Below are 21,723 nucleotides of genomic sequence, written 5' to 3'. Positions count from 1 at the left end.
CTGGACGGGCCTTTGCACACGCTCAGTGTATCGTCTCTGCCCATTAACATGCTGATGGTCTGCAGAAATGAGCTAAAAACAAACCGTGGCAGGGCAAATAGACTCAGACTGGAAAGCTGCCCACGCTCACTGCAGTCAGCGTTCTGCCCCAACACAGAAAACACCATCCACCCGGAAGCACATTTACAGGCAGACATCCAAAGCCTAGAGACGCCTGCAACCCCTCGCACCGAGAGCTACTGTGCTGATGGCGAGCTGAAAGCCAGCCCGAATCTGCAAATGCGTCTTACAGCAACATCATGGAGACAAGTCCATCATATCACACTTCCATTCAGTGCCCTGAAATCACCTCCCACCCAAAAAAAAAAAAAAAGCACTTCTGCCCAGTCAAACAACACTAGGGGAACTCCGGACCAAGGAGAGTGGAGCGGGCAGAGTCTTAGATCTAATCAGCCCCCAGGGTTAGAAGGGAAAACAAGGGAGCAGAGACCCTCTCTGACACAAGTGATAAACTGTGTGAAGGATGTAAAAACGTTTACAGTACATAGCGCCCCCCCCCCCCAACGTCTAGTAAGGAAGCAACTGAGATCCAAAATACGGCATCTCCCGCGAATATTATTCACAAATAAACCGTGCGTTCGGTTTGTTTAAACGCGTCTCCACATTGTTAATAAAATAACAATCAGTAAAACAATCTCCAGATCAGATGTCCTCATTATAACGAGGCATACCGGACATTTGATATTAACATTATATACATGCGTTAAGTAAATGACATTGACACTAGCCGATATTCAGAAGCAGTACTTAAAAAAATAAACCAGACAATATAATATTAGTGTTTACGTTTTAACTTGCGTTTCCTAAATTTTACTCTATACTTACGAAGGATAAAACAGGCAGTAAGTCGAGTTGGAACCCGAATCGGAGAGACACCGCAGAGGCCGACCGCACATCCCTCAGGAGAGGGCACGTCATACAGGAAAATAAAGTGCCGCAACTGGGACACGGGTACGAGTGGGGGTCGGGGGAGGGGCTGTCAAACTGTCCCGCCCGCCTGGTACGGGCGAGCCGGAATGTCGTAATGAGCGAAAACACGGGACAGCCGCGGGGAGCGGGCTGTGCGTCAGTCCGCATTGATCTGCCATTTATATACACACAGAAAAACAGACCGTGCTGAAGATTACAGTAAAAGCGCTACACTGCGCGGGAATAAACATGCCCGCAACACGCTATTTACTGGGGGTCGTGGGAGAAAAAGCCGGAGGGAGTGGCTTTCAAAAAGGCGTCAAAGTATGACAGCTACAGTTAAAACAAGTGTAAATGTATAAATGCAGCGATCTGCACAAACCATAAAAAGAACTGAGCTTTTCGACGTGGAAAAATGTTATTTTAAAAAGTACCGATTGAAATAACAGAAGCATTACATTCAGGGTGCTACGGCACTGCACCAAACCATGGCAGGGGAACGGCATCGCACAGCACGGCACAGGCATCCTATAGATCGAAACCTGGACACTGGATCATCGCACTACTTTGGCAAGACCTAGACGAGTTTAACGCTGTCAACGTGCCACAAATCGCCCAGTCGTTTTTCCACCCAGCTATGTAAATTAAGTGACAGTGCTGTTTTATGCGTGCATTGTCGGACTAATGACACTTAATGCGACCGGGACAGTTTGTTCTAACACCGCAACCCCACCTCACCCATCCCATCCCTCCCCAAACCCCAATCCGGATCGCTGCATAACTTGAATGAACGTGAAGCGGCGACTCACCCTTCCGACAGGCCAGGTTTGAAAAGAGGGCTGTAGTGATCGAGCCGCTGGATCGGTCGGCAGAGACAGAACGGTGCGGAATCGGGGGTCTCTCGTTCACTGCAGCGCTGCCCCCGGGCTTATTTTGTGCTGTCACACCGATCCACTGCCGCTGTTGTTCAGTGTGCAGAAACTCCACCCCAAGGCTACCCGTGGCCCAGCAGCTCCTTTCCCTCATAGGCAAGTCCCAAAAGATGGCGGCTGTGCGCTCCACCACCTCCCTCTGTGACAAAACTGGGCGGGAGGGGGGAATATGCAGGAACGGCCCCGAAGCACCCTCGGACTAACGAGCGGCGACGCCCTTGATCCGGTCCGAGGGATCAGCCGCCGCTCTTTGCTGTGATACAGGGAGGGAATGTATTACAGGATAACCGTTTCTTGGGCTGTGATTTTTATTGCCCCCCACTCCGAATAACCGGTTCCAGGAACTCCGGGCTCCGCTCACTCATCTATCAGGAGTCCTACTGGCCACGGCAGGCTGAGCACACGCTGGGCGGCCAAGTCCCAGGGGGCGGGAGCATAGCAGAAAAGCTACCGGGGGGGAGTCAGAGAAAACAGCCTGCCCGCTGCCGCGCAATAATTATCTGAATCTAATTAATCATTATACAAAAGTGTGCGCTGTAATTCAGACGGCTGCGGCGGTCAGAGAGCTGCCCCCAACTGCTGAGTAAGTGTTTGGTGAAACTACCCAATTTATACGGATACCTAGATCTAAAAACGCAAAACATCTTTACACCTAATTACCAAGTCGTTAACAGATTAATATCCGTAACAAAAGGTCATAGTTACCAGAAAACTGTCCAAATTTGACTTCAGACCTGGTTAAAAAAAAAGTAATAAGGAATAATAACAATAATAATAATAATAATAATAAATGATGAAGAAGCTTTCCTGTTGTCGAAATATTGCCCACTTTTGCGTATAAATATATATTCGTGTTGTTCTGAATTATTTGGCCTGAGAAATAATTAAATGAGAACATTTCTTTTTAAACTTAATAAAGTGGACAGATTTGCTCCAGATGCATAATTATACCAGGCGCACTGTTATTTAACTGCGACAGGAAGCCGGCAGCTGCTTTTGGGGTGACCGTCTGCTGTTGTGTAAGACTCCGGAAGCGGGAGTGTGGAAGGCGAGAAGCAGCGGGGAAAAGAACGAACGCGGACAGGGAGGCTGAACTCAGGGGGGGGTAAAATAACTCGTATCTATAAAAACAGCAGGCTCCCCACCCAAGCTTTATTCAGTCATTCTGTTTTGTTTAAGGCTAAGGAAGGCTGAAAACCACTGGTCTGCTGAAACAGATAAGACTAAGCTGACAGGATAAACCATGACTCTTTTTTCGTATAGGATTTGCTGTGTAATGCTGGGCACCTCCTGTTTCCACCTGCGCCTGTTTGTTTTATGCAGACGGCCAGGTGTAGCTGGGTGCGCCTCTACTCGCGCTTCCCAGCACAGATCGAGCTGTGAGAACCATCCCTGCCTCGCAGAGCAACAGCCCTACTCTCCTGCTTGCCCATTGGCCTTAACATGGCCCCTAACCCTGAGCCCACCCCCCAGGAACTACCAATCAATGACACAAGGGCCTTTCTCTGCCATTGTTATGCTTTTCAGTCAGCTATCATCATTCAGCTATTGCTGCTGGGTACCAGATGCATTTACCAAGAACAGGAAGTCCCTTCTGTCTGGGCTGATAGGCCTGTACCTTAGGGCAGTGTTTCTCAACCCAGTCCTTGGGGACCCCCAGACAGTCCACATTTTCACTCCCTCCCAGCTCCGACCAAAAACATTGACTGTCTGGAGGTCCCCAAGGACCGGTTTGAGAAACACCACCTTAGAATAACAAAATGTTTACAAGAAAAACTTAAGCCACCCAAAAGAGTTGCACTACTTGGAGAACAGCAGTGGGAGTGGACGCCTACTACAGACACTGCCTCGTATATCTGGACCTGCTCCGTGTATCATAAGACAGAAAAAGCGTGACGTAAACGACTCAAACAAACAGCATGTTAAGGTTGACCGATGCACATTGAGCCTCCTGTGCTAAACCAACTCCACAAAGTTGGAACTGGCTTACTGTCCTCCATTCATAATAATGCGGGTAGAAACACATCCCGGAGATGTAGAGTGAGAGAATGGCAGCAACGTTCTATTCCCGGCCACAGTCAGCCAATGTGAGTGCAGGATGAGCAGCCGGCACTCCTGATTGGCTCCTTTCCAGATCCCCTGTTGCTCTGCCAATGGGAATGCAGCATTCCATGTCTCTGTATCCAGGCGAACAGGAGGCTTATTGAGGCCGTGTCATGAATGAGAGTTGCAGTGCCATATTGCACCGGTGACACACGGAGCCGCAGAGCCAGCTTGCACCCACACTCTGCATGTGCCACATCACGCAGGGTGTGCACAGCTTTTATGGTACACAGCAATCTGAGTGACCCCAATTTGCCATCTTAAAATCAGCTTTGTGAGATTGCTAAATCATTGGGGGATAAAGACTCATGGACATATACACATCAAAGCCGAGCAGCTTTCAGTGAGGGCTATGTTGAAAAGTGGTTACTGAGGTGAAGAAATCGACAATAGAACAACAAACGATGTCCACATTTGTGGGTTTAAATAGGGTTACCAGATAATCCATGTCATCCTGGACACCTTGAGCTAGGACAAGGTTTGTAACCTACCATTTCAATTAAAAGGACCTGGATTTCACTTAAGCACCGAGTTCTTATTGCATGTTGATTGGTCAGTCTCCTATAATCATGCACGTGTCACTAATGTTAATGTGAAACAACTGGATGAGTCTTTCAGTCAAGGAAACAAACCAGTCAAAGCACAAGAAGAGCTGAACTATTTAGCCAAGTGCAGGAGCCTTTCAGTTCTAAGGTAGTTTGTAAAACCTGAAGTAGCTCACAATGTCCGGGATGACATGGATTATCTGGTCACCCTAGTTTAAATGAACCCACAAACTCTGCAATAACATTTAAATGATGTACATTTGATACTATAAGCTGACAGATTTGCACAGGAGGAGAATTAGAGGACAGAGCTTTACATTCTCATAGAGTCAAATGAGGCAGTGATGGTGCGCCTGCCTGATACCTCAAGCTTCACTTTCATCCTAAGTCCAGTTCCACTATTATCACCTCACCTGCTGCCATTGTCGACAGATGTGTATCCAGGCAACAAAGGCCATCTGGATAAGAAAACAGTCAACAGCTGCAAAATAATGAAAGCTTCCCTAGCTGTTGCTCTTAAGTCCCATACTTAATTAAAAAAAGGTATTTGTTATGTAAACTGTAACCTACCAGAACCTTCTTCTTCCCTTTCCTGGGAACTGCCTTCTTATCTCTGCAAACTGGCATTTCCTGAGACAGAGCCCCGAGGACAGCCCTCTGTGCCCCTGTCCTGCCCCTCTGCCATGGCCATGAGTGCAGACAGGGAGAAAGCGCCCTCTACCTGTGGAGTTACAGAGATGCTACCATCTGGGGAAAAAAAATCCATCTCAATCTGAACACGGGTGCCTGTCCCAGGCAGCGCAGGGCAGAAGAGTGTGGTACACTCTGCGCAGTCAATCGCAGGGCATACAAGAGAAACAGCCAACTGCTATCTATATGCCACATGTCTACTTGGGACAGGGGCAGAGCCAGGCGCTGTAAACATTCGAAGCTTAACCCAAACCTTAGCTGTTTAGGAGCATGCTCCCCCGGGAGATGTTTTTTTTCCGTTTACGGCACGATTTTTCTAACCGTTTGACATAACGTAATGCCTAAAAATCTGTACATCTTCTATGAAAACATGTACGGAAGACGATTAGGGCCACCATGAAAATATTTGAATTCTGATTTTAATGTCAGAATTCTGAGTTTAGAAAAAAAGTCAGAATTCTGAGTTTAGAAAAAAAGTCAGAATTCTGAGATTATAGTCAGAATTCAAATAATATTTTCATGGTGGCCCTAATCCTCTTCCGTAAACATGATACATGCCCATGAAAAAAAACATCAAGTAGTGCCAACATCTTTTGATGAAATATTCGGGACTGGAGAGGTAGACGCCATCATTATCTCTGTTTGGGATTTTCGAAGAATTAACATCTTCTCCATTCAAAGCCAGCCGTAAATTTCGCCCCGGATCGCCAGGTGGCAGCAAAACACAAACTGGTGTTGGTAGGTTGGACAGAACAAGAAACTGCCTTTGGCACATGAATATGACGTAATGCGCACCCAGAGGCGTGTCATTACTCTATCACGTGGGGAAAAATGGCTGTCGACGGGGAGCAGCAGCAGGCCCACAGAGCAGGGATTTACAAACAGAAAAACAAGCAGCACAAGCATGGAAAGCACCGCACGAAGGGCGAAATCGAGAGGGAAAACAAAGGTGCGTGGGGTCTGACTGGCAGGTTTGGAGGACAAGGATATGACAGCACTACATTTATTTATGGAAACAGCAGTGCGTTCAAAACACGTGTTACCGAATCACTCAATCTTCGGTTTAAATAGCAGTGTTACAGAAAGCAGCCGTCACCCATGTAGTCTGACATGCACCATAAAACTGAATCTGTATGACTGTTCTGTTGGTAAAGCTGACTGAAGCACGATTTGAAAATTAATTTAATTATGTGTCGTTTTGCTGTATGGAAAATGTGTAGGTCGCTGTTGTGTATTCAGTATACATTTTATATTATAATTCGTACCACGATAATGTTAGAAACATTATTACACTTATTCGGACCGCTGATTGAAGCCCGCAGGGGCTCCGGAGCGCTGAGCTCTGAAGGCAAAAGGGTTTGCTCAAAAACAGCTGGAGACCCGGAACAAACTTGTTTTTCCAGGTCGAGTGGCAGTGATGGCCCTCACCAAGAAGCAGAGGAAGGAACAGCGGAAGATGGACCGGAGACACAAAGCCAACCAGTTACGTCGTAACAAGAAAGACCAGGTGAAATATAGTGTCGCACTTGTGTGTGTAATTTGTATAATCTGGGGGCTGTATCGCGAATCTGATTTCAAAGGTAACTTCCACCTTGACTAAAAGAAACAAATACACTCCGAGATAATCGGTATCACGAAGCGGAATATCAGCAATTTATGTCAAGCCAGGTTTTCGTACTGAAACCACACTTACCCAGCGTGTGCGCATGAAAGAGTCCAGTGAGCCCGAAACGCCGAAGCATAGCTCGCTGCAGTGGAGCATAGAATTGTGGTAAAATATTAAGGATACAAAAGTACAATAAGGGCGAAGACCAACACCAAAGCTAAAAGGCATGCTGCAGCAGATCCCTGACAACGAAAATTCATGCGTACAGTTTGATGGTCCTTAAGAAATTTCTTAATTTCCAAACGTGCTTTATGGTTCGGGGCTCTCGAGAGACTGAGCGAGGAGTCTGAGTGTCTGGGATTGCGCGTGTCCTGGTTAAATGCCTGGATCTTGGTCTCTAATGACTTCTTGGGCACAGCCATCAGTAGTGTGTCTGTCTGCGGGGAGAATGTCAACCTTGTTGAGAGCTTTACTTACATCAGCAGTGACATTCATGTCTCGTGACTCTTCCTATGAAGTCAGTAGACAGATTGGAAGAGCATGGGGGCTCATGAGGTCTCTGGAAAGGGATGTGTGTCGTTCCTGATATCTTTGCAAGAGGACGAAGGTCCAAGTCTTTAGAGTCCTGGTGCTCCCTGTCTTGCTATATGGCTGTGAGACATGGATGCTATCCAGTGACCTGAGATGAAGACTGGACTCCATCGGTACTGTGTCTCTTCGGAGAATCCTTGAGTATCGCTGGTTTGACTTTGTGTCGAACGAGCGGTTGCTAGAGGAGTCCGGAACCAACCCTGGATGAGTGCTAACACACCCACACTCACACACTTACAGGTCCAACTTAGAGTTGTCAATTAACCATCATGCACACTTTTGGACTGTGGGAGGAAACCGGAGCCCCTGGCAGAAACTCATGCAAACTCCACACATAAAGGTCCTACACCCGACCCGGGGACCGAACCCAGGACCTTCTTGCTGTGAGGCAGCAGTGCTCACCACCACGCCGCCCTATTAAACTTGTCACCCTTCAAAACCCATTCAATATCCCTGCATCCATCACATACACACAGGCATAGGGAGAGTATGTGGTCTGGGAAGACAACGAAGCTGTTGACATTTTGTAGGATAGCGGCATCCATGTTAATTTATAACTACCCCATTGAAAACGGAAAGGGTACAATAAGCAGACTAATGACCATAAAACTGAGGTAGACATGTTCAGTAAATTGTGGTTTTAGGAATGGATTTTGGGATAAAATGCACACCACTTGATGATCAGATTATGTATTTTCTATACATCTCCATTCCACACCAATGACTGTAGGAGAGCGGCAGATATTGAATGTGAAGTGTACATGTGACATTAAAATGTTACTTACAATTCACTTGTAATCTGGAAAACCAAGGGGTGTGCAAGAGCTATCAACTCATGATGACATATTAGTTCAGTATTTTAGTAGCGACATCAATGGTCTGTGATTAAAAACTGCCTGACTTGCTTGTTGAAAGATATGACAGCCGTAAGACTGAATATCGAATATGCAACTAACTTTACCAAAGTCACAGGATTCTCATGGACAAGCTGTTATGAGAGTTTGGGAAAGCCTGTTTCATACATCAGGTAACATATCGACGACGACTCTTTGGTCCAAGCACTGTTTGGGAATTCAGCTCCTTCTCTTTGATTGGTCCTAGAACTGTCTGAGATCTGTGATCCTGAAAGCTAACTTTCTCTGGATCAGTTGTGCTGTATAGTATGAGTTACCATGGTCATGTATCTCATTAAGTAGAGAACCAGCGTTGTGATATCGAAAAGCTGCTATTTATCCTTAGTTATTTGGCTAAGCAAGGAATTCAGCTTCGTGATACAGGGCCCTGGTGCCACACAGTCTGACCCAAAAACTCTTGTAATAAAGAATTATATTTTCTGTTAAGTGAGTCTGTCAGCACTGTTAATCTTACCTGTGTGCATGTTGCCCCCTGCTGCCGGCCTCAGGTACTGACAGAGAAGCGGAAGTTGGGCAGCAGGGACGGACCCCCCCACCTGGTGGCTGTGGTGGCCTTGCATGCGGAGGCTGATGCCAGGGCAGTGATGAAGCTGCTCCAAGGAGAGGATGTGGGGGGGCTGGTTCACAAGAAAGCGGGGGTGGAGACGGCTGGTGACAGCTTTGGCCTCGTCCTGCCACGTTTCAAACAGAGGTTTATGTTCATCAGGCCAGACACAGGTAACATGGCGCACACACTGAAAAATATTATCGTTATGCATTGCACAGCTGTATATCATTTAAAAGATTAGTTTTTATTGTCTGGAAAGCTGGTTGTTCACTGGTGCTTCAGTGTGGGAGTGGAACCTGCACCCTTCTTTGGTGACAGACCTCACCTACCAGTGTGCCCTCATTTGCTGGTGCAGACCATACGTACATCACTCAGAAACAGCCGCTGTGTTTTAAACGAAGGTTTTACAACAGCATAATGTGCACTACCTGGCAGTCTTGTTGAAATGTGCACTCGTCTGTCTCCCAAGCCGACCTGCATGCCCTGCTGGACGTAGCGAAGGTAGCCGACAGCCTGGTGTTCGTGCTGGACTCCGCGCTGGGCTGGGACACATACGGAGAGTACTGCCTCTCTACCCTGTTTCCACAAGGCCTGCCCAGCCACGGTGAGCCGCCCAGCTGTGTGCCACGCCCCAGAGCCAGACACACTTCTCAGTCTCCTCTCCCATCCCCCCATCAGTAGAATTTTTCATAAATTTACAGTTTTATTGCAGACTTAACAAAAGTCCTGTCACTTTGCTGACATTTAAATGACCACCGGGGGGCAGTATAACTAAATGGTTTGTCTGCTGTGCCCTCTCCATCCTGCTGCCCCCTCCTGCTCTCTCCTTTATGCTTTCCCTCTCTTCTTAGTGCTGGTATGTACGGGTGTGGCCGCGCTGCCAGTGAAGAAGCGGGTCGAGGCCAGGCGGTCTCTGGCGCGGATCATCGCTGCCCGCTTCCCTGATGCACGCATTTTCCCACTGGACTCTGGGCCAGATGCTGCACTGCTGCTCAGGCACTTGGCGATGCAGCGTCAGCGGCGCCTGGGCTTCCGATCCCGCCGCGCACACCTGCTGGCCCAAAGGGTGACCTATACACCTGGTGCTGCTGGCCTGGGCACCCTGCACGTCAGCGGCTATGTCCGAGGGCGCCCCCTGAAGGTGGACAGGATAGTGCATATCGTCGGTCATGGAGACTTTCAGCTTCGGCAGGTTGACGCCCCCCCTGACCCCCTGCCCCTTCTGTCAACATCCCGACCCCCAAAACCAGGCAAAGGAGAGGACGTGGAGATGCTGGTGAGCCTTTTGAGCTAAAACTAAATTGCCTTGAGATCTAACAAATGTCATTTCCTTCATTGTCCAATTAAATCACTGCTTGCAATTTTTGGTGAAATTCACCAATGAGTGCAATTTTTACTATTCAGTCAGAAGCTGAGATTAAGCTGGTAGAGTTTACAGATATGAATTCCTACACCAAAGGATCCTACTCGCAGCATTTCCAGAAGGGGGTGATCCTGTTGTGCCCTTCAGAGGGCACCTAACCTTAATTTGCTGCTGATGTCCAGCTGCATAAATGATCGAGTGGCCCTCGCATGGGCCCGGGTCTGTTCTGCAGGATGAAGTCACCCAGGCTGAGGACAGCGCTGCTGTGCGGGTTCTGATGAAAGCAGACCCATCCTGCAGGGAAAGCCTGCAGGCTGAAGCTGAAGTGGACCCCATGGATGGGGAGCAAACCTGGCCCACTGACTCGGAACTGCTGGAGGCTGAAGGTGAGGGATGAGTTTAAGGTTCTGGATCTGTGGCATTTTAAAGAGGCGGGGGTGCGTCTGAGTAATCAGGGCCAGTTTGCAGTGCAAGATTCTAGAAAAATTATGGTGAGCATCTGTAATGTTAAAGCCTTACAAAAAGCTTAAATGAAAGCTGGAGACTCTAGGTATTTCTCAAACTGATCTTTCCTATGTTCTGACCCTAATGCCCTTTAAGAGGCTAGAAAAAATAGAAGGGTGATGAAAGTGCCAAAGGGAACATCAGAGTACCAGGCCACCTGGATTTTGGATGATGGAGAGGAGAGCGAGGATGCTGAGGAAAGCAGTGGCAGCGAGGACGACGAGATGATGGAGGACGAGAATGACGAGATGGAGGATAAGGATGGCAGTGAGTCTCAGGTACAGAAATGATGTCAGTCCCCATTCCGGATCAGCTCTAAAGAAGTACAAGAACAGAAGCTGTTGAATTTTGACCATGGTTATAAAAGTCTTTATAAACTTTCTACAAGTTTTTGTAGAATTCGGAAGTAGAAGGCCTTTCCTTCAGAGCCAAGCTGTAATGAAAATGGAAATTTCAATATTAATAATATTGATAATCGCAAAGGAAGTAGGGGTCAGACGTGTGCGTGTGTGTGTGTGGGGGGGGGGGGGGGGGACGTTATAGACACTAGAGCGGTTATGCTGAGGAATACTGGCTGCCGGGGGCAAGTCCGTGTCACTTCCACAGCTCCTCCTGTTTGCCGTCCGGGGGATCTGTGTTTTTGGGGTTGTCACAGCAACAGCTGGGGCCACGAAGGAAGCGGGTTAAATGGAAGGGGCCAGAGGTGATGGGTGTGTGTGCGAGGGGGGGCGGGGGGGCAGGGGGGCGATCATGAGGATGGAATGTCGCTGCGTGGGTGTACGTAGAGCCTGGCGCACCAGGGGCAGCACGGTGCATACGTGACCCTCTGTCTGTGCACGCCCCACGACAGCAACGCCGTTGTTTGTTTGCCTCTCTGGCGGCCGCTGGGCCTCAGTGCCACCCCGTTCCCCACAACAATGGTGTTTGGGACCTGCTGTGCTCAGAGAAGCCCCTGTCACTTCCTATTCCTGGGATTCTGCTTCCTGTCCTGGCTGGGGACGAGGCAGCTGCCGTTTATTTACAGTGCGGCTGCCTGGAAGCTTTGGGGGGGGGGGGGGGGGTGTGCAGTCTACATATATGCAGGCTGTGTGTGGTTTGTTTTCTTTAATCGGCCTTAATATGTGTTTGATGTCTGGGTGTCGGGGGGCACATGAAAGGGGAAGCCTGAATGCTGGTCAGGAACAATGGAGCGGGGTGACTGTTTGTATTATGGCAGCTGTGGCTTTGCTGAGGGCTGCGTGTGGGGCGGCGGCTGGCGGCTCCGCAGGGGACTTGGAGCGGCGGTGTGAACACTGACCGTACCAATTCATATGCTGAAGCAGCACAGCTCCCACACATCGTTTTCAGGCACGGAACCCTTTGCGCGTCGTGATCGGGCACGGAGCCCTTCTCAGTTCCTCCGCGGTCAGACACACATGGTCGACCCACAACCGACATGACTGCTAAACCAGTTAAAAATGCATATTAAAATGCTCTATACTGTCATAAGCCCTGATTAATTAATCAGCTGCCATATGGCATAGTTAGCATGTTAGCTAGCTGTCGATACCCTAAGGGCAACTGGAAGATGACACTATCTGTATATGCTTATGTAATCTAAACAAAGGCCGGATGTCAGAAGAAATGGGTCCCGACTTTAATGTTTTAAGGATGAGTAATTTCAAATCGCTGTGATCATTTTGTGGACGTCATTAAATGTGACTTTTTCCATGAATTTGGGGAATGTTCATAGCTGAACTCTGTGCTGTCTGTGCCACCATGTGGATCAGGGCCACGCCTCCGGTTCTGAGGAGGAGGAGGATGAAGAGGAAATAAGCTCAAGCATGCACACAAGTGCCGAGCGGCACTATGACGAGCATGTGAATGAGGAGCAAGAGCAGGAGGAGCTGCAGAGGTACCGGCAGGCGCGTGCGGACGACGCGTTCCCTGATGAGGTGGACACGCCCCTGGACACACCGGCCCGCTCCAGGTACCAGTGGCTGCGGGACACTGCTGCACGCCGCTCAGTCTGTCCCAGTGCTGACCCCCCACCCCGCCATGCTCCCTCAGGTTCCAGCGGTACCGGGGACTGAAGAGCTTCCGCTCGTCGCCCTGGGACCCCCTGGAAAACCTGCCCCCCGACTATGCACGCATCTTCCAGTTCCAGAGCTTCGAGCGCACGCGGCAAAGGGTGCTGGCCGAGGCGGCACAGGAGGAGGATGGGGCCATGGTGAGGGGCGGGCGTATGCGTGTGTGTGTGTGTGTGTGTGTGTGTGTGTGTGTGTGCGCAAAGGGCTCCGCAGGCTCACCTTGTACGGCTCCTCTCCAGGTGGGCTGGTATGTCACCCTGCACATTGAGGAGGTCCCCGCTTCTGTGATGGAGAGCTTCCAGGGCGGCAGGCCCCTGGTCCTGGTCTCCTTGCTCCCCCACGAACAGAAGGTGTGTATCTGTGCGCACGCACACACAGATACACACAAAGGCCATACACGTCCACCATGTTGGCTAAATGAATGAATGTAAACCTCTCAGGCCCAAGCTGAAACCATCCCATAGATATACATATGGATGGTTTTCTTGTTAACATGATAGTTCATGTCATAAAAGCCCCCAATGACCTTTGACCCTCCCGAACCCCCTCTCTTCCAGATGTCGGTAATGCACATGCTGGTGAAGAGGCATCCCAGTAACACATTGCCCATCAAATCCAAGGAGCAGCTGGTTTTTCAGTGCGGGTTCCGGCGATTCCGGGCCTCTGCCCTCTTCTCCCAGCACACGTCAGGTACCAGCAGCGACTCCGGTGTGCTCTGGGGGACACTGGCCAGTGCTGCTGAGATATGCATGAAAACAGAGAAGCAGCAGTTCCTCTCCAGCAGATACACATCTCAAGCATTTAAATATGATATAGATTTAGAGATGTATGAGAGAACAGAGAGAATTTCATAAATGGCTGCTGATTGCAGAAATGGCCTTTGCTGGCTGAATTTAAGATCGCATCCTTATGGAAGTAGCTTAGAATAATTTTTCAAGGGCTGTGTGTGTGCATAGGCCCTGTGTTCATGCATTTACCTTGCCTTAACCTTCTGTGGGTGGTACTTTGCAGTACATGCAAGGAAGTACGATCATTAACCTCTGTCTGGCTCCGCCCACAGCTGACAAACACAAGATGGAGCGTTTCCTGAGGCCCAACGCCCCAACCGTGATGTCGGTGTACGCCCCCATCTCCTTCCCTACTGCCGGGGTCCTAGTTTTCAAGGAGCGGGATAATGGTGAGAGAGAGCGAGTGCTATCTCATCAACAGAATGTTCAGGGTTGGAATCCCGTGTCCACCATCGTCCGTCCCACAGTGCCCAGTCGCAGCTGTTTCTCTAACTGTCGCTATGTTGCCACCCATCCTCCCCAGGTATGCAGGATCTAGTGGCAACAGGACACCTCCTCGCTAGTGCCCCCGACAGAGTGGTTCTGAAGAGGATTGTCCTGAGTGGACACCCCTTCAAGATCAACCGCCGCTCTGCGGTTGTCAGATACATGTTCTTCAACAGAGGTGTGCAGCACCCTGTCCTCACTGGCATAACACAGTTACAGAATGACAGTGACATTTCATAGCACTGCTAGTGATGATTACGGCACCAGGGGCCTATATCACAATGGGTGGATTTCTTGCTTAGCCAGTTAAGTTGTTGTGTTTAAGGTACCCCAGTTTAAATTGACTTTTCCTTATTTCACTAACATTCTGCCCAGACTAGCATGAATCTGACAAGTCATCCGGCTCAGCAAGACACAGGCCCCTGAAACAGTGATTATGCTGAACGTTAAACTCTGCCATTGTACCCATACAGTGATAGTACAGCGGTCAGCCCTAGGACTGAAGCTGGTCTGATTGTTTAATAAGACACAGGGCACTTATTTTCTGTCCACTGCTTGATTTCCCCCAATTTACAGAGGACATCCTGTGGTTCAAGCCAGTGGAGATGCGAACCAAGTGGGGGAGAAGAGGACACATCAAAGAAGCCCTGGGTACGAAAGTGACTCCACCTAGTGGCAAGGGAAGGAGCTGCAGCTGCATCACTCCATCCACTAACCCCCCTGTCACATGTGTTTCAGGCACCCATGGACACATGAAATGTGTGTTTGACAAGCAGCTGCCATCCCAGGACACGGTTTTGATGAACCTGTATAAGCGGGTCTTTCCCAAGTGGACCTACGACCCCTATGTGCCTCAACCCCTACCATGGGTCCAGCAGGAGGTGCCAGCCGACCTGGCGGAAGCCGACATGGAATAGACTGGCCGTGGAGGAGTGGGATTTTGTGGGAAGTGTCTCTCTCACACATGATTTATTATACATGGACTAAGTAAAGCCTGTTTACTGAAACCCGCTTGTCCAGGAGGTTTATGAAAAGGCTCTGTTTATTTCCTCTGTTTACTCACTTGTTCTTGGAGAACTTCCACTGCTCACCACTAGGTGTCAGAAGTGTATTGGTGGGTCTGTGCCTGTCTGCTCCTTCAAACCTGCAGGGGAACCCAAAACAACTGACTCGAATCCATTCGTTCTGTGGAATGATACCCGTCTCGCCCAGTAACACTGTCTGTATAAAATGGGAATGTTTGAGATTAGGACCAAGCGCTGGAACCTTCCCCTGCGTCGGCTGTACAGCCTTCTGGAAGAGGGTGGGAGATGGTTTGTTAGAGCAGTGTACAGGCAGGACAGTGACACTGCAGACACAAAGTCTTATGGCCCATGTTCTCTTTTCTTATGACCCACACACACATATGAGCCCCACCCCTTTTCTGGATCCCAGAGGCTTCACAATTTTACACCCCCACCCCTTAAATCCAATGCTTTGTATGTTTTTTTGAGAAACAAATGATTTATGAATGGTAATATTTATTGTGCAGCGGCATTCCTGCATGCTCGCAGCTCCGTGATTCATGGGGGGGGGGGGATCCTGCTGGGACCACAATCCGGACGCGTGCCAGCCCGTCTGAGGAACGAGCTCGGGACCCAGGCTCCAGCCAAAAACTGCGGGATCAAAAGTTCAGCGTGTGCATGTTTTTTCACTCTGCGAATCTGATTACTGAGAAAAAGTCAAAATAATGATAAAATAATAGCACTAATATGGCTTTATTGTGTATGGGGGGGGGGGGCAAACTATGATATTTGGCCCATGTCTTGGCAAAATAATTTTTTACTTTTGCCTAGTGGACGTGAACTTCTAAGTGTGAAATGATCACCACTTACCCGGTCTGATTCTTAAGGGGCTGCTCGTCGCTGGGTTGGGGCTTTGACACCAGGAGACTGGCTCCCAAGGCGAATTGCCTCTGAAGATGCAGCTGTATAAATGAGGCATAAACACAATAAATCGTAATATTCAAAGCAGACAGCAGGTGGGGTGGTGGTTAAGGACAAGGATTCCCAAAGGTTAATGATTCAATTTCTGGAAAGGTTATTAGACATGAGGCAGGTAAAACTGAATGGCTTCAGTTAAATATGCAGCTGTTTCAAAAGAGGAAAAATAAAAAGTTACCGTCTCTTTCAGAGTGTCTGCAGCGCCTAATCCCAGCCGCTAGGGGTTAACGGTGGTGGCTAGGGCCCGTTTGGATCAGGAATGTTCTGTGGTTCCCAGTTCTCTGCCACCGCATTCAGCTGGCTCCCTCTGTAAATATAATGGGTGAGAGATTTTTCCGTTGGATGGGAATGGGGGTCTGGGAGCAGGGGTAGCGGTGGGGGGGGGGCAGAAGGGAGGGTGGCTTTGTTGAAGAGGAAAAGAAAATGAGCAGAAGATAGGAGAGCTGACAGAATGGGCACTGGTCCTGCTGCAGAGATGGAAAAAGAGGAAGAGATTGGGACAGAGAAAAAGGAAGAATGAAAACGAGAGGGAGGTGATGGCGTGTGGTGGAGGGGAGGCAGGGAGTGGCAGCAGCAGGCGTTTATGGGTAGCAGATGTGGCTCTCAGAGGTTCTGGCAGGGCTATGCACGCCTGGGTTCTACAGAGGCTGGGTGGCACCAGGGTGAGGGAGAGGTCAGCGTACCACAGCACACATGCAGCAAAGGCTTTCCGGGCTTTTGGGGCGAAGGGAAAGGAGCAGGTCAGCAGACATACATAACACACTCACCATACACACTCAGGGGCAGCCAATAACACTCACATGTGGCCTGGCTAAACAAGGCAGCCCTGATACAGCAGAGGAGAGTCGACACCAAGCAAGGAGGACATCAAGAACTCTGGTGTAATAAACCAGCAGGATGTCGGGATCTTGGTCTTAATGAACCCCTCGGACGTCAGGTTCTGGAGTCGAAGTGGTCACATTTCCAGGGCTGGGGGGGCACACGCTGCAAGAAGAGACGGATTTGAGCTTAGCTGTCTGATCAAAGCTGCTTTCAGCTGTCAGAACCTCAGATTAACCACCAAATTATTTTGTAATGCCATGAATTTTACTACTTTAACTTCAGCAGCAACAAAACTGAACACGTATTTCTGTGTAATAGCTTAAATTGCTTGTTTGGAATTTTTAATTATTTGGAAAAATGACCTGCTAACTGTAAAATCATTACTTTTTACAATGAGATATTTTAGCTGCATGAAATAACGATGTACATTGGCAGCTAGTAGTTTCAATATCAATATTATTTTACTAGGCTAGATATTCATAATCTACCCAGGATACAGTCAGTTCTGAGTATGACATTAAACTGCAAGCAGTCCTCCAACATGCAGGGGAAACTTTGGGCTTTGGTGGTGTGATTGGTCAGGGCCTGCAGGTCATTGGATCCTGGTTCCAGGGCCCTGAGCTGCATCTTTGGACTTGGTACTCCGATACTGGTGGTCACAAAGGAGATTGATCACATCCTCATAAGCAGATGCTGGAGGCTCCTGCAGAATTGCAGGCTCTAAAGAAGCACCCAGTTTGTGAATTCTGACCACATCGACAGGTTCACTTACCTCGGCAGCAACATTCATGTCTCTGGTGACTCTTCCTATGAATTCAGTAGACGGATTGGGAGAGCATGGAGGGTCATGAGGTCGCTGGTAAATGGGTATGTGGCACTGCCAATATCTTTGTAAGAGAACAAAGGTCCAAGTTAGAGTCCTGGTGCTCCATATCTTATTGTATGGCTGTGAGACATGGACGCTATCCAGTGATCTGAGACGAAGACTGGACTCCTTCAGTACTGTGACTCTTCAGAGAACCCTTGGGTACCGCTGGTTTGACTTACTGAAATGAGTCAAATGAGCGGGTGCTCATGGAGCCCCGAATGAGGCACATTACCTGCATAGAGGGCCATTTCAGGAGGGTGGGACTGGACCATGTGTCGGTCTGGGGGGTTGCTAGCTGGGATACCGAGGTGTTTTGTCATGTAGTGGGTGCAGCAACGAGCTGTTCCAGTGCATGCTCCGCAATCTGACTTGATCTGATATTCACAAAAACAAAAGTTCAACAGTGATTCCTTAACCGGCACGCTTCCTGGTGTCTGAGGTAAGCAGCCAGTATCCTTTCAGTCAAACAGATTTAGCTCCGGGGCCTCCCGTAATCTTGAGCCATTTCACTAAACCCAACCAGCTTCAGGGTTGTCAAAACCAGACTCAGCACTGGACATGCACTTTCTGCACAAGCCTGTCAGTCAAATTACACACAGTGTGACTTGATGTGTAGCAGCTAAAACTGCCGACTGTGTAAAATAAATAAGGGCCAAGGCAGAACTGAAGTCTAAACATGCTTTTCTGTACTGGACTGGTTTTCCATCACATTCAGAGACTATAAAACATCTAAACTATTTCATACCCTAACAATGTCCACACAATTGGCAGTCAGCAGAAATGTAAGTAGAGACAGACAGCAATCGTACTGTTGACACAACTTTTCTCTCCCCTGCATTTATTCTAACCTCACAGCCTTTTCTTGGATTACACCAACCAGCCGTGCCATATTGCCTTCATCTCAGTCCGTATCTCGCCCTTAGCACTGCCCAGTGTTTTACCAACCCACCAGGCCCCTCCCATTGCTCGGTCTTGTGTTTCCACATCCTCTCTCCGCTCGCCCCTTTCTCTCCCTCTTAGCCTGCTTCTGACTTCCTGGTTCCTGGGCTTCCGGCCAAGGCGAGTGTCCCAGGAGGAGTCACTGAGGAGGGGCAGAAAGGGGGAGAGAAGGGGCAGGGAGACCAGGCAGTGAACACCACAGCTGCAGCTTTCTTCCCCTCTCAGGGATCTGACCTGGCACCCACCCCAGCTCTGCCATTAATCAGGGGGGAAAAAAGAGGCTGCTTCAGTGCATGTGTGTGAGAGAGTGTATGGATGCACGTCTGCTGATACGGCGCACGGGGAGCAACGGAGAGCAGTGTGCAGGCTTGAGGCGCCAACAGAGGCTGGCCGTGAGAGTGCAGCAGGATGACGCGGGAGTCACTCAGTGAGTGAGGAGATCAGGTAAGGTGGGGGTGGGCGGGCTGGCCGGGGACCAGGCCGAGGGGAGCGACTCACAAGCTGGCCAAAAGCAATGCTATGGGACTTATCCAGAGATTTTTTTTATCCCAGCGGAACAGGTGTGCGTCTGAGCACATTCAAACAACAGCAGCGGCGTATCTGGGAGAGTCATTAAGAAACACATTTAAAAATACATGCACACTATAGCCATTACAGCACAGGGACACTTCCCAAAAGGAAAGCAGGTCACACAAAGTGCACAAGCTGAGCCCATACATACACACACACGGTCCGTCAGTTAGGCCATGCCTCGTTCTGCCCCCACCCTCTCCTCTCCTCCCTTAATTATCCAGGTGGGAGTAAAATCTTGAAAATGCAACCACATACACCCTGCAACAACCCCCCACCCCCAAACAAAGCCCCCATCAGGCCTCACTCCCAGAATGGCGATGTGCTGACATCACTGTACTCAGAGCTGGCAGCCCAGCCTCTCTCTCTCTCCCTGTTTCCTGCTCTCATGATGTCACACGCCATATGGTTTTTAGTGAGAAACGAGGCGGAAAGTGGGGGGGGGGGGGGCATGTGGAAGACACTCTTCCCATGTGTGCCATGCGAGATGGAGATGGACACAGTCAAAAAATCATTATAAAATTTACAGGCCTCCTCACCATCCATACATTTTTTTTAACAAACTTACTAATTTCTAACGGTAACTTGTAAAAGAGATACTGAGAGTAATATACAATAACACTCAGAAATGTGGGTGGGGGGTTACTTACCTCAGCAAAGCGTAATTTCTATCATTGCCCTTTCGTTTACCCTCCTGCAGAATGAATATACAACAGAAGTGTCCCTCTCTAAAATCTGAACCATCAACTTTCTGATATCAACCATGACCTGCCCACGCTCTGACTGCTCTCACCGAAACAAGCCGCATGGGATGGTGAAACTGCACTGTACCACCGTTGGGTTTATGGTTTACCAGGTGACAAGGACCACCTGACCCATCCACACCCTGAAACCAGAAAGCAGGTGGGTGATTTGAATTCAAAGTGAATTTTATTCAGAAGCTGAAATTAACCCTTACCAGATTCCATTCGCGTTTCACCCTCAAAGCTACATCTGATTAAAACACACATGACATACAAGACAGGATCCCCATGAATGGACAGAGAGTACTGCTACGTTTCTGGCCTGATGTCATAAAAAAAGAAACCCTCTACATGCCACAGAAATATGACCCAAAACCAGCCCAAATAAACACATATTTCCCTGCAATCAATCAACAAGGACTCTCGTTCAGATCTCCCCCCATTGCAATGGTCCACAGACCATAACGTCTAATAGCTCAGTGTAGCAGGAAGCAGCGGAACGGCACCGAAATTAAAACAAAAAAGCTCAGCTTGTTCCCCTGCCTCAAAAAGCAGCTGGTTAGACTGGGTTAAAGAGAGACGAGTATACACCAGTGTTTGTCCTCCCGCTGCTGTGAACACATGGCCCAAACGTGGAGTGATTCCTGGAGAGGGAAACAAGGACCTTGCGTCAGATTTCGATGGGAAGAGAGTAAGGAAGCGAAAAGGAGAGGCAGAGGGAGAAAGAGATGGAGTGGGTTTGAGTGTAATCAGGCTGAGTGTAGGGTAGCGTGGGGCTCATTAGGGCCCGGGAGACCCATGGTGGGATGTGGACCAGGGCCCCAGGTCCTGCTCTGCTCTGTCTTGATTTCAGGCTCGCTGCCAGGTGATAATGGAGCGGTAACAAGTTGATTGGAATGTTATTAGTCACATGGAGCACTAATTAAAATGAGACACGCTGAGGGCCAGATGCCTCTCTTTGACCCTCACCTGCTCTCTCACCCCTACTGACCTTACCCCCCCTCCCACAAACACCCTCTCACTTACACTACAGTACAACTGCAGCCAAACAACATACACCCAGTCAATCTCTGGAAGCTGGGCCCAAGCTAAGCACCCAGTGCACTCACATGCACACGCTCACACAGACCAGCCTACCGGGGGCCTTGTCTCCCACTCTGAGGGAAGTCCCACCTGGCCTCCTGCTTCGGAGATCAGCTCAGCCCCATGCCCGTTAATTCAATCACCGCCAAAGGCGACCTGCCGGGGCTCCGCTGCTGCTGTCAGTTCATTAAGAGTTCACGTCTCCCTCTTTACAGATACACTTGTCATAACACCCTCTAACGCAAGTTAAAGTCCCTTGAACGCCCCAGGAGATACTTACAAATCTTAATACATTGCTTACTCAAAGAGGATAACCTTGAGGTATTTATGAATTTAACCGATATCTGGTTGGGACAGAAGAGCATATAAATAGTTTTGCCCATCGACGCATATTTTACCTCATCTCAGGTGATTTTTTGCTCAAGTAAATTTGTAAGGCGATTAAAACACTCTGAGCATATTTCTTCACGACAATTCGGATAAAGAGCGACAGCGTTTCACATGCAAGGAGCCAGTCAGTCCGTTACTTGCCTGGGCTCACTCCGCACCACACTCACTGGCAGCTTTCCCGCGCGCGCAACTCGCTCATTCCGAAACCGAGCAGAAGTG

The 21,723-nt window shown here is 49.0% G+C and overlaps 2 protein-coding genes and 1 long non-coding RNA gene across 15 annotated transcripts in view; 1 reads left to right on the top strand and 2 right to left on the bottom strand.

Moving 5' to 3' along the window:
- taok1a (TAO kinase 1a) overlaps positions 1–8,943 on the bottom strand; it is a 26,091-nt gene extending 17,148 nt beyond the window's left edge. For 2 of the 8 annotated variants that reach the window (XM_072701545.1, XM_072701546.1), the window contains exon 1: positions 1,779–2,295. The gene's annotated coding sequence lies outside the window, so the exon portion shown is untranslated. Of the gene's footprint in view, positions 1–885; positions 1,008–1,778; positions 2,297–4,962; positions 5,031–5,119; positions 5,271–5,827; positions 5,848–8,804 lie in introns of those variants that run through there. The other 6 variants (XM_072701541.1, XM_072701542.1, XM_072701544.1 and 3 more) reach the window with 6 other exon arrangements.
- Positions 6,017–15,114, top strand: tsr1 (TSR1 ribosome maturation factor). Its single transcript, XM_023804922.2, has 15 exons — positions 6,017–6,188; positions 6,643–6,746; positions 8,839–9,067; positions 9,367–9,501; positions 9,749–10,173; positions 10,493–10,646; positions 10,861–11,042; positions 12,534–12,733; positions 12,814–12,973; positions 13,073–13,183; positions 13,391–13,523; positions 13,894–14,010; positions 14,145–14,285; positions 14,684–14,758; positions 14,846–15,114. Exons 1-15 carry the CDS (start codon positions 6,071–6,073, stop codon positions 15,022–15,024), a joined length of 2,463 nt encoding a protein of 820 aa, XP_023660690.1. The 5' UTR covers positions 6,017–6,070; the 3' UTR covers positions 15,025–15,114.
- On the bottom strand, positions 10,943–21,723 carry LOC111840276 (uncharacterized). 6 transcript variants are annotated; one of them, XR_011983336.1, is made up of 14 exons: positions 21,169–21,723; positions 20,623–20,675; positions 20,082–20,174; positions 19,939–19,982; positions 18,729–18,860; positions 18,012–18,153; positions 17,684–17,798; positions 17,400–17,560; positions 16,890–17,073; positions 16,268–16,396; positions 15,982–16,073; positions 15,171–15,251; positions 13,053–13,571; positions 10,943–11,079 (listed from the first exon to the last, which is right to left on the bottom strand). It is a non-coding gene; the product is annotated as an uncharacterized lncRNA (long non-coding RNA). The 6 variants fall into 6 exon arrangements; XR_011983334.1 differs by having other exon boundaries at positions 20,623–21,723; XR_011983335.1 differs by having other exon boundaries at positions 20,082–20,675.

This window comes from Paramormyrops kingsleyae, chromosome 17 (genome assembly GCF_048594095.1).
Source record: "Paramormyrops kingsleyae isolate MSU_618 chromosome 17, PKINGS_0.4, whole genome shotgun sequence".
In the NCBI taxonomy this organism is placed as follows: domain Eukaryota; kingdom Metazoa; phylum Chordata; class Actinopteri; order Osteoglossiformes; family Mormyridae; genus Paramormyrops; species Paramormyrops kingsleyae.
Note: the sequence above shows the minus strand (reverse complement) of the source record. Positions and strands in the feature narration are given on the sequence as shown.